Raw genomic sequence first — 11,999 nt, forward strand, 5'->3', positions numbered from 1 at the left:
CTTTCCTCGTCCTTCCTCTACCAACCTCCACGTGTCGTGTCCTGCACCTCCGAACTGGGGTCCAGGAGGGACCAGGGTGGAGGAGACAGACCTGCACAAAACACGTGCCCAGACTGAGAGGGGCTTGTTACCCTCAGCCAGATCCTCTGGACCACAGGTTCTGTGGGGAGAAGGATACAGCATTAGGACAAGGCACTATGGTGGCACAACCTGTGTGGGTGGAAGTTCTGCCTGATGTCCCACTGCAGCCACCGGTGGCTTTGGTGACCTGCCAGCCTGTGGCTCAAGCCCCAGGAAGCCGCCAGGGCATGGCCGTGTGGGCAGGAGGTGCTGAGGACGGAGCTGTTAGCTACCCCCCGAAATATGTAAATAAGTTGTGCAGCATCTTTACGTGCATGGAAATTACTCGTTTGTCCAAAATAGGTTTGAGTGGGAGCAATCTACTCATATAGAGGTGACGCTCTACAGAGAAGATGGAATGCAGAGCTTGATCAAAGCCTCAGTGCTCATGCACTGGAGGAGGGACAATGGCACTGTCCCCAGACCTATTTCACATCAGGAACACTTCTCTTCCCAGCAGAGACGTGCTAAAGCACCCTGTGACCCCATGGTGATGAGCACTCAGGAGGGAAAACCCTCAGGGCTGGTGGCAGGGACATGGCTGTGCAGGGCTCCCACAGCCAGGCTCTGCAGCACCCTGCTGGAAACCACATCTGCAGGGTGTGCACGTGGCTGGTGAACTTCTGCAAACTCCTTATTTATCTGATTTTTGATTTGCTTTTTTTTGCACGTCCCTTGAAGCACCGTTGTCTCCATAGCTCCAGAGATTTGAGAAAATCATAGCTGATAACAAATCCACCTCCCAACCAAAATTGCTGCCACGTCTCAGAGCTGCAGGTGGGGCCATCCTGAACAGTTACTGTTGGATAATTTTGTACAAATTTCATGTATTAAACTTACACAGCCCTTTGGACCAAATGCAATGGTAGAATCTGTACTTACTGAGACTATTTTTCTAATGTGAGTATCACTGAAATGGCACCCAGGAGGGATAAAGCAGAGGGAAAGGCTCTCCAGATCATTTTTCTGGCAACGTTTAAAGGGGTTTAGCATTGTGGGCAAGCAAACCACACAACAGTGCTGCAGGTGAGGGTCTGCCATGGCATCCCAGCACCTTGTCTTAGAGAAAGGAAGAAAGCTGCCCAATTTGGGCTACACAGCTCTTGTCTGTCCAAGGTTGGTGATCCAGCAAAAACATCTTGTGCTATGAAAAGGGGAGCAGAGAGTGCTCCCCACTGCACTCATGCAGCAGATGTGCTAAAACGAGAAAAAAATAACATCATCAGCAGCAGAGTCCGAGTTGACATCAGTGCTGCTTCTAATTCACCTCTTTCACAGAATTGTCACTTTTCGCCCCCTCTCCCATTTCAGATAATAACTTATTTAATAGATGTCTCCAAGAGAGCTGTTAAACCCCATTGGTAAGAGTCACATCAATGGCCAGTGACCTCTTCAATGCACTGGTCTACAGGCATGGTTATATATTAGAAGACAGAGCTGGTTTACAGCCCTAGTGATGTTTCCAGGGTTAATGATCTGTACCTATGAAGGACCCAGAGTGGTCCAAAAGGAATGTCCTCCTCTGGGTCAGGAGCAGATCTGGCCTCAGCCTTTCAGACATCGCCCTTCGTACTGACACCAGCACAGTGACACTGCTTTCCCTGTTAATAACAAATCCCAAGGTTGCAGAAGCCCTGGCAGTGTGCACAGGGCTATAAAAAGACTATTAATTTTTATACCCTGGGGAGAAGAGGAGTGACTCAGTGTGACCCTGCATCCCCCATGGCAGGGTGTCCTGTAATGGTCCTGGACAGCACTGAAGCCATGGCCCTGCACACCTTCCCTGCTCATCCTCCGGCCACCAAGTGATCCTGGCATGTTTGCTCTTGCCACACCACCCCAGCAACAATCCTGGTTCAATATGAGCTCACACATTATCTACCACTCCTTATCCCAGCAGCAGCAGGGTCCTGGGCTTTCATGCATTGGATACTTTCCCTGTGTTTGTGTTACTGTTGTCCTGGAGCACAGAGCTCTTCTGCTGCTGCCAACACCCTGCACTCCTCCGTGCTGAGAGGGAACAAGCGCCAGGAAAATGAGGTATGTGGTGGTTCAAAGGCTGATGGTCACCATGGTTAACACAAACAGAAGGAGACATGAACTGTGATATCTGACCATAGTCATAGCTGTAAAAATGGGACAAATACATCTCAGACCAACTGAACTGATGAGGCACAGAAGATGATATGGAACTCATGCCTCATGCAGAACTTCAGTTTGTAAAAGCTCCCAAAGGGACACAGATACAAAAATTTAAACTACAGAATCCCTCCTAGAGGACAGGCAATTTTACCACTGTCCAAGGCCAAGGGAAGAGAAGTCCTATGTGAATGCACACCACTGGGTAGAAGGCTACCCCCAGGAGATACACTCTCTGCTGCATCTCAGGCTTTGTAGCTGTTTATTGTAGACCCAAAGGTTTTCCTTTCCTCCACATACTGTGGGAGAAGTCACATTGTAACACACAACACTCTTCTAAGAGCCATAGCAAAATGTCAGGCCTGTTAATAACCAGGCTTTTATTCACTGATTGTCCCATCTTTAACAATTCTCTTCTTATTTTCCTCTTGTCCCACAAATGGGATTGCAAGCTGTTTATTCCTGGCTCTTCCTTACAGACCTTGCTCTCAAACGAGCCTCTTGAAAGGACTAAATGGGAAAGCACCAGATGTATGACATCCTCAAAGAGCTCCAGCAGCCAAGGAAGGACCAAGGGCTGGCACCAGTTTCTGCCTTCCCTCTCACCAAGCTCAAAACCACACAGCGCTTCATGCCTGGGTATTTCTGAGACCTCCACAGAGCAAAACACCACGTTGCTCCTTTCATCCAGCAACACTGCTGAATGCTCCTGAAGCCTCAACAGCTGAGACCCATCTCCCTTTCAATCCTCTAATTTCTAAGCAAGGATGGAAAATTATAAGCCACAGCCAGTGTTACAGTATAGAACCAATTACAGAAGGCATGGAGAGGGCAGTGCTTTGTGCACTCTCTGCTCATGCTTGGATACCAGATCCTTCAAGGACAGCTTCTCCTTTGCCTGTCTCACATTGTACCAGAACAGAACTTCTCTGCCTTTTTAGACCTCCCACCTGGTAGCTTGGTCTCACCAGACAAGGCAGCCAGTGCTTTCCAGAAAGCATCATTGCATCATTTGCAATGACCTCAATTTCTGCCGAGCCACTTCCAAACCAAAAAGTCAAGCCAGAAAGAAACAAAAATCATGACATGACCCTGAAGACATCAGCTCTAAACACGTGACATACAGCCTTTTCTACCAGAATCTCCTTACCTCCAAACCCACCCTATCTCACGAGGACACATGTTAGAAACAGCCCAGTGAGTGTCATCCCTTTTAGAGCCAGGATCTCTGCTCAGCCAGACCTGGTGCTCAGAGCCACATCGCCGCCCAAGGGCAGAGTTTGGCCCATTGCTTCTCTCTCCAGTGCCTGGGTTCTGGATGTTTCTCTGGACACATTCAGTGTATGGACTAAGGGCAAGGATGAAGCTGTTTGGCTCGTGATTCATTCAGCATTGTGGACTCCCTGTCAGCTGCTGTTGGATGTGAGCCATCCCGAACATGTTCAGGCACCGTCCTTGAGAATTCAAGCAGGTATGGCAGGAGGCTTATCACTCAACCCCACAGGGAGGATTTCTCTATTGCAGCTAAAGCAGGCATTTGGCTGGTTGGATTAACCCTTGCTGGCTTCATGGAATGGGCTTCACTGAAAACGAGCATCTTTTTCTCACCTTTTAATTTCTTCTGTGGTGCGGAGACAGCTATGGATCAATGAAAGTGTCTTCATCAATCACCCTGGATATTTTTTGATGGACAGAGGATTGAAATACTGAATCCTTCCTCTGCCATGGTGGGGCATAAAACATTTCCTAATTTCCATCAGGTTATGTGAGGTTTAATCCCAGAGGATACAGTCTACCAGCAGATTAAGTCACGGTCTCATAAATCAATCTGAAAATTTGCCCTTGTTCATCCCAAATTTTCCACAGTTCAGCATCTCCGATGACTCCCATTGCCCTGCTCCTCCCCTGCTCCCCACCTTTGGAGTGTTTATACCAATCAGATAAGCCTTTACATACATAAAAAATAACTTAAAATTTAAAAAGAAAAGTTTGTATTTACAAGTTGAGCCTTGTACTGTTGGAATCAGACTCTAATTAGGTCAGTCATGTTCCCCTGGTAGGGTAAGAATGATAGTGCTGGAAAACAGACAATTTATAAAGACCCAAAAATAACTCATCCTGCTGTTTTGTAAGAAAGATGTGTTTTCTTCGCCCTGTGCTGAGGACATTTGCAATCAAGGCCACTTGGGCACAGTGATACCAGCCACAGACTGCAGCTTGGTCCCACAGGCAAAGCTGGCCTGTGCCTCAATTTCCTCCTACCAAAGGCAGGATATTAATCCTTCCCAATCTGACAGGGCTCTGGTGAGGTCACTTGTATTTGTAAGGCATTTTGTCACTCTTGGCATGAGGCCCCAGACCATATTACACATGCTATTTTTTTTTTTCAAACTTGCCTTTTAGCCTTATCTACACCTTCTGTCAAGTGCACAAAGGGCACAAACTCAAGATTAGCAAAGATCAGGGTGAAGAACAAGTCTGTGGCTTTGTCCCTGCTGCTTTTCCAGGGTGTGTACCAGCTCAGCATGACGGGTGCACAGACCCCCTTGGAAGTTGCACAGTGCAGGGAATTACCTTTGAATGACACCGTGAGCGTCGGTCGCTTCTTCCTCTGAACACATTTTTGTCACACAACCCTGGTTTGCAGTTTCCTTGTTTCTCCACACACGGGTGCAGGTCCTCTGATCCCACAAGACTTCACAGGTTTCAGCACCGCTGACAAATTTGCCTTGTAAAACCTTAAAGAATGACTTCACATGTCTGATTTAGGATTATCCTACCTCGTTAACAAATGGTGATGAACATGCCAACTGCTACTTAATGAAGGTCTCAACCAGCCTGGGAAGTCAGTGGCCACACCAACTTGGCTTGGAGGGACGTGCCCAGCATTCCCAAGTAAACAAGACAGCAAAGCTAAAGAACTCCTGGGGCACAGTGGAAGTGAACAAAAACCCAATAAAAACACATGTTCACACGAAGTTCCTTTTGATTTTGTGGGAAATGCAGGTTTGAAATGAAAATAATTAGTGAGGCAAGAGGAGGAGAGGAAAAATAATAAAAAACAAGAAGCAGGCTTAAAAAAGAAAAAGAAAATAAAAGCAGCAAGGAGAAAAATAAATAACCCTGGAGCAAAAACGCAGAGGGGAAAAAGAGGGAACAAAAGAGACAAATAGCAGGAAAAGGATCAGTAATGAAAGCCCAGATTACTTGATTCAGTCAAGCCACTGCTTGTGCTGTTCAGGGCAGGGCGGGAAGCCAATCTGTTTTCTCTGGTATTGTTTAGGCTACAAATGCTGTGGCAGATTTCCCATCCACTCCCATGTTTAGGTCCGTGCTCCAATCCCAGCCACAAAAACATGTGTGGAGGAAACGCACCCTGAGAAGAGTAAGTAAGGGCTGGAAGCTGGAGGATGACACATTTTGGAGCTGAATGGCCTCAAAAAAAGCACTTCTGCATCTTATGGCAATTTTGCAGAATAATGTCTCGTTCACAAAATGCTGTGGCGGGAGGATTTTCATCTTTAAAATGGGTACAGTGATACCTCTGGGTTATTACAAGCTCCCAGCCGGAGAGGGCTGCCTGTATTTACACAACACTGCATTATTTATAATATCCCTTTCAGGAGCAGGAGAATATGAATTCTTTCCTTCACAGTTTGACTTTTTTTCCTTCCCTTCTCCCATTTGGAAAACATTGATTTCTTGCCCTCATTTCTCCCACCAGAGCTGTAGCTGACCTGACTGAGTTTAGTTTACTTCTCTGGGCCAGATGCTCAGTGGGTGAAAAGCACAACCACCCACCCTGGAATAACAGAGCTGCTCTGATTTCCCCCAGCTGGGATCTGGTCCTGCCTCCCCAACATCTGCACGTTTGTGGGAACTGATTAAAGGCTGCTACAACACTGCAGGGGAGGACAAATATTATTTGCAAGGGGACAAAGGCAATAAAAGTGCTGGCCTCATGACTTTCTGTTTCTAAGTGGGTTCTGACTCTCTTGTATTAAGGATCTGGAGGAAGTTTATCACTGTAAAATAATAAAATATTTAAAGCTGATCAAATTTTGGGTGGAAACTATTTGAGAGTGTCAGTTTAGCTGAGAAGCAGCAGGGGTTATAAGATTTTACAGTCCAGAACAAACAGTGAGGAATTTCAGCCCGTTACATTTTCACTGTCCTGAGCTGTTAGCTCATGAGCACACTGGCAAGGCACCCAGAAACTTCTTCAATAACAGAAGAGTCTAGAAAAGTACTTTTTCCCCTTCCACAAAATAAATGTACCAAGGACACAGCAGTTTCAAAAAGGGTTTCTTTTAATCAGAAGCAAGTTTGCAAAAGAAGAAGTAACTTTCTCATATAAAATAGTGGAGTGGTGAAGGTGAGGCTAACAAGAGGTGTGGAACAAAAATCCAGGGTGAATCTCCAAGGAGACACTGAATTAAAAGCAACGATCCGATAACCGCAGTACACCGAGGGTAACTCAAACACAGCTGTGTAAGGTGGTCCTACCCCTAAACTGACAGCAGATCTCAAACCAGAGGATGGACTCCATCCCAAGAGTGGCAAAGTGACCAGCTACAAACCATAATATGGGGCTCTTGCACCTCTCTGCTACCTGAGAGCTCCCACTGCACCGTGACAGGTCCCAGCACTGCCCAGGGGTGTAATGGCATCGAAGGGGGAGCGCTGGTGGCACTTTCCGGGTGCCCCAAATGCAGAACGCCACCATTCCATGGTAGCAGAAATGCCCAGATCTAGAGATTTGGACATAAATGGGAAAACACTTTGACATAAAGCTCTGCAACCCCATTCCTGTCTCTATATCCAGTGATTCAAGCCCCAAGAAAGTGCACAGTGATCAAACAGCATCGGAATAATGAATTTCCTGCCAAGCCTTGAGGCCCCAAGGCCATTTAAAGTGGGCAGGTGGCAGCTTGGAGAAGATAAAAGTCTGAGTCAGAGCCTGAATCTCAAGTGCTAATGGTATTTCACTCCTTGTTCAAACATATCTCACCTGTCTCACTGTTCTGTGTGTGCTTATCTGCTGTGGCTCTTTACTACCTGGGCACAGCAAACTTTACACCTTCACAAAGTGCAAGCCAGCTTTGTTTGTCTGGGGGGCCTGGGGGAGGAGAAAAGGAGTACAGAAATACAAAGAATCCAAGGGACTGGAAGTGTTCAAGGCCAGGCTGGACTGGGCTTGGAAGCAACCTGGTCTAGTGGAAGTTGTCTCTGCCCATTGCAAGGGCATTCAAAGGAGATGATCTTTAAGGTCCCTTCCAACCCAAACCATTCTAGGATTCTATGACTTGTCAGGTGGAGCCATTTCAGAGCCAACATGTTCAGTGCTCCTAAATCCAGGGGTAGTTTCTATAAGAAGGTTTCAATGGGTACTGTACAAACAACCACATCATCACACGTGGGGATTTGTCTAAATGCCACACCAACACACCCTCCCCCACCTCAAGTAATGCCATGATGATGTGTGGATTCCACACAAGCTGGCAAAAACCTATACAAACAACCTAGGGAATGTGACTGAATTAGCAGGAACTCCAGGCTGAGGGAAGCTGTTTGCAGTATAACCTGCCCATGTACCAGATGTTCTGTGATGGCTTTTCCTCTCCAAATACCACCCCTCACTGTGTGTGTGCCCTTCTGGCTGCTACTGATACAGGAGATCAGTAAAGATAGGAGGTCTTGGCAGTCTTACATGTCCCAGGTTTCTAGACTTCAGGATTTCTAATGACTCTGCCAAAGTTTATCTTTCCTCTCTGGTGATTTTTTTTTTTTTTTAAAGTTTCCCGACAAATTCCTTTTTTAAAAGGATTTTTCTCAAACAAGTTGCCTGCTTATCTGAAAGCAGTGAGTGGGAAAAGACATCGGTGCTCTGTATGTATAAACGTCCCTCTCTCCTCCCTTTTTGGAAAGCAGATTGGATAATCTTTGGATGACCCAATGGATTTCTTGAGGGAAGCAACGACAAAGATAATAAATGTATCTCCATGTCAAGATAGGCTTGGATATTTAGTCTAAAAAATTGCTACAGCAGTTTCTGGCAGAGACCTGGGTATAACTAGGAAAAATGAGATCTTGGCCCATCTGCAAAACATCACTGGTTTTAACACTCAAAATGAAGAGGAAAAAATCCTTTTGGGTAATAGTTTTGTTCTGTTTTGGGGTTTTTTTTGGGTATGTTTTAATTTCTTCTCTCCAGTAATGCCAACTTCTAGCAAAAGTGGGATTGCTGGCCACAGTGTGATTCCTTAAGTAAATGCTGATGAAACCCTTTGCTCTGTGCTCTCACCTCTCCCTGCCCTCCCCACAAAGGCATTTCTGACTCTCAGGGTAGGGAAAAAGAGACTGTCATAGAGATGAAAGCAAGAGAGTGCCCTCTCCTGTCCCTTGTCACCACTGCCACTTGCACCCACAGTCCTGGCCCTGCACCAGCATCGGAGCATGAAAAGGTGGGAATGGAAAACGCTCCACCCAAGGGTGTGGGCTGTGGTGGGAACACACCAGGTCTGATATGGAGTACTGAGGGATAAAATGCTCCACTTGGAGTGGGCTGGAACAGTACAGCTCCTTCACGTGGTGCACTTTTGCACGTGATTTCTGACAGGGACAAGGTGCTGGGAGCACTGCTGACAGCTGTGGTTGGTGTCGTCTCAGCCCTGGGAGAGGGTGAGGACTTGGGCACTTTTTTCCTGCAGGAAATTGGATATTGCTATGGCTATTGCATGAAAAACAAGCTCCTGTTAAACTGTTTGCTGAAATGTCTCCCTTGGCCATTTCATGATGCTGTTTTTACTTTTTAGTAACAGCCATCAAGAGACCTGAGAAAGAGGAAGGTAAATAAATAAATAAAAATAAACCATCCTAAGAATGCGTTTTAAATATAAGCCTTCATTTTTCAAGACTGTTCCAAACAGGAAGATGGAAATGGAAGTGGATTTGATGGCTGAAGTTACTGGAACATGACAACTAATGTTTAAAAGTTGTATTTCAAGGCTGCAATTCCCAAAGATTGCAGCTGTGAAATAGAGCTTTCTTGCTAACTGATGGAGTGTGTCCTTCCAGATAAAACAATTTACCTGATATCTGAAGTAAATAAAACCTACCCATTCACCATATTTTACAAGTACAGCACATCAGCAAGGAGACATAGGCATCATCCATGTAGCTACCCAGGATCCTGGGCAGCAGAACACTTGTCCTGTGCTCGGCTCAGGGCTGAGCAGGGCACTGCACCTCCACACTCTGCAACTGCCTATTGAAAATAAACCTCCAGGTGAGAACAGCCAACTCCTAAACAAAACATAACCCAGAGCGACAACAGTGTGGATGAGAGCAGAACAAAACACCGTCGTTTGGATCAACAGGTCCTAAGGAATCACACGTAACCTGTTATTTCGGCAGCAGTCAGAAGAAAAGAGCCATACAGCCAACTCAGCAGGTCCTCAGCAAGCTCAGGCTTTTTACTTGCAGCTGGTTCTGAGGAAAAAGGAACAGTCTCTTCTCCTTGCTTTGTACAGATAATGCTGCTCCCCGTGTTGTCCTTCAGCAGAGCAGTGGCCACAAAGTCCATTTCCTTTACTCCCCGTGGTTCTCTTGCTTTGTTTTTGCTCAATGTGGTATCAGATCAGCCCCAGGGAGTAACTGCACCTTACACCAATTCTGATCTGGCAATATTCAGGAGATATGGAGCTACTCACACTATGCTTTCCTTTGGAGCAAACTCTTCAGTGTTTGATCTGCTTCCTACTAATCTATATCCCAAAGTACTTAGTGGTCCTTGAAAGGCTCCTCCTGCAGCACTACCTCTCATACCTGTTGGATAAGCGCCATTAAAACTCCAAGAGCAATTGCACTGCTATGTCAAATGTATAAAACCAAGGCATTTAAAATACGTAATCTGATGCACGAAATAACAAAGGAAAAAGAAAACGAAACAGAAAGCCACGTAGATAATTTTGTCTAAGAAACAAAAAACTCAGACTGCAAACAAATTTTGGCAGTTCAGTAATTAAAGCAAAGTCCATATGGCTTAAGAGAACAGTCAAAGTGCACAGAAGGCAGTGGGTTTTTTGTTTGCTTTGCATTCCTCTTCCAGCAAACTCCAAGTCATCCTCTTTGGAGCCCCTTCTCCATCCCACACACATCCTACCCAGGTGCAGAGAGGGGGATGACTCACAGGGTTTTGGCTCGAGCCCGTGTCTTTGTGCATCCCTTGCCATCTAATGAGCTGCGGATCATTATCCCAGACTCAAAAGCCCTTAAACACACCCACTGGAGTTTTTGGTTTTGGACTTTTTCTTTCTGGAGCCTTTGGAGAGGAACAGCAATCCAGTGCCAAAGCTATCCAGAATCTGCATGCACCAAGAGCAGCAGCGCTCAGAGGCAGTGCCAAAGAGTAAAAGCAGTTCTGAGATCCTTTGCCCTGTCCAAGAGGCACTGAAAGGTGACAGCAAGGCTGAGCTTGCCCTTGAACCTCAACTGTTCTGGTGAGGTGCCACCAGGATACTCCAACCAGGCCTCATGGGCAGGTTGGTTTCAACAACCTGCCTTGAAGACACCACTGCCCCATGCCACAGATGTCCTGCATCCCCAGATGAGATAAAACAACATCCCTAGAGAGGACAGGGGCAATTTTCAACAGTAACAGTGCCCACATGTGCCCTGATGGGACTTTAGCAAGCACCAATTTTTCTGGCTGATCCACCTGGAAGGAAATGCCAGATGCTGGAGTGGCAAGGACTCGCCTCCTTCCAAATTCACCTTTGAAACCCTTGTGATAAAAAGTCTGGTGAACCAGGACTGTTCAGGTCCAAGGGCTGGACTTGGATTCTGACAACTTCCTTGTGAGTGAATAACTTGCTGCTAAAACATGAAAGACTCGGGAAAAGGATAGAAAAGAAAAAAAACAAAGTGAGCTGTACAAAAGGATCGAAGATAAACTAAAACTCCCCTCTCTTCTTTCCAAGGGCCACAGTTTCAAGTGCACAAACAGGCTGTAAACATGCACAAGGTAATTCATGACCCTAATGCCTGAAAAACCTGGTTAGCTTTATTTGGAGACATGTTGTTGCTTCTCCCAGATACGAAGCTGAAGAATCAATAAAAGGCACCTGTGGACACCAAAACTCTCCTAGTCTGTGTGATGTGTCTTTGTACTAAAAGAAATAAAATCAAACAAGCCCTGTCACTGTGTACTTTTTTACAGACCAGTAAACAGGACTGCAGTGTCTGGGTGAGAACGGATGCTCAACTTCTGTTGGCAGGGCAGGATAACTTTGATGATCAAACCCCTCATCAATTAGTAGACTCTCTAGCTTGTCACTGCAATTTTAATTGAAAAATTCCTCTGGCTTGCTGGGTTGTGTCCTTTGACTTTTAAAAAATGACTGATTCAAATGGTACACGCAGTCCACAGGGGAGGATTAGAGCCACGCCAAAAATAAACTGACCTTGCATCTGAATTCTTCCCATTTGCTTCACCCACCGCTGCCTACAGTGCTCTTTTGAGCCATCTTCTCTTCCAAAGGCCCTGGAGTTGGAATATTTAAAGAATGCAGCAGGTCCCATTTGAAGAAGAAAGAAAAGCAGGTCAGTAATTCAGTATAAACACACCAGTAGTGAGCTAGAGCAGAGTGACACATCTGAGCCTACGTTGATCAGCCAGTGCTCCTAATGTGGGGAGCAGCAAGGAGAAGAGGAGAGAAGAGGTGTCTGCTTTTCACCTA

The 11,999-nt window shown here is 46.0% G+C and overlaps 1 protein-coding gene across 1 annotated transcript in view; it reads right to left on the minus strand.

Moving 5' to 3' along the window:
- The window catches only part of LOC103761550 (cytochrome P450 3A29), a 14,706-nt gene extending 13,025 nt beyond the window's left edge, over positions 1–1,681 (minus strand). Inside the window, exons 1-2 of the mRNA XM_029957832.1 lie at positions 1,603–1,681; positions 132–160 (exon numbers count right to left, since the gene is read on the minus strand). Of these exons, the coding sequence (XP_029813692.1) occupies positions 132–160; positions 1,603–1,681 (108 nt within the window). The remainder of the gene's footprint in view (positions 1–131; positions 161–1,602) is intronic.
- Positions 1,682–11,999: the final 10,318 nt, after the last annotated feature.

Source organism: Manacus vitellinus, unplaced genomic scaffold (genome assembly GCF_001715985.3).
Source record: "Manacus vitellinus isolate BGI_N305 unplaced genomic scaffold, ASM171598v3 scaffold_12_pilon, whole genome shotgun sequence".
Taxonomy (NCBI): Eukaryota; Metazoa; Chordata; class Aves; order Passeriformes; family Pipridae; genus Manacus; species Manacus vitellinus.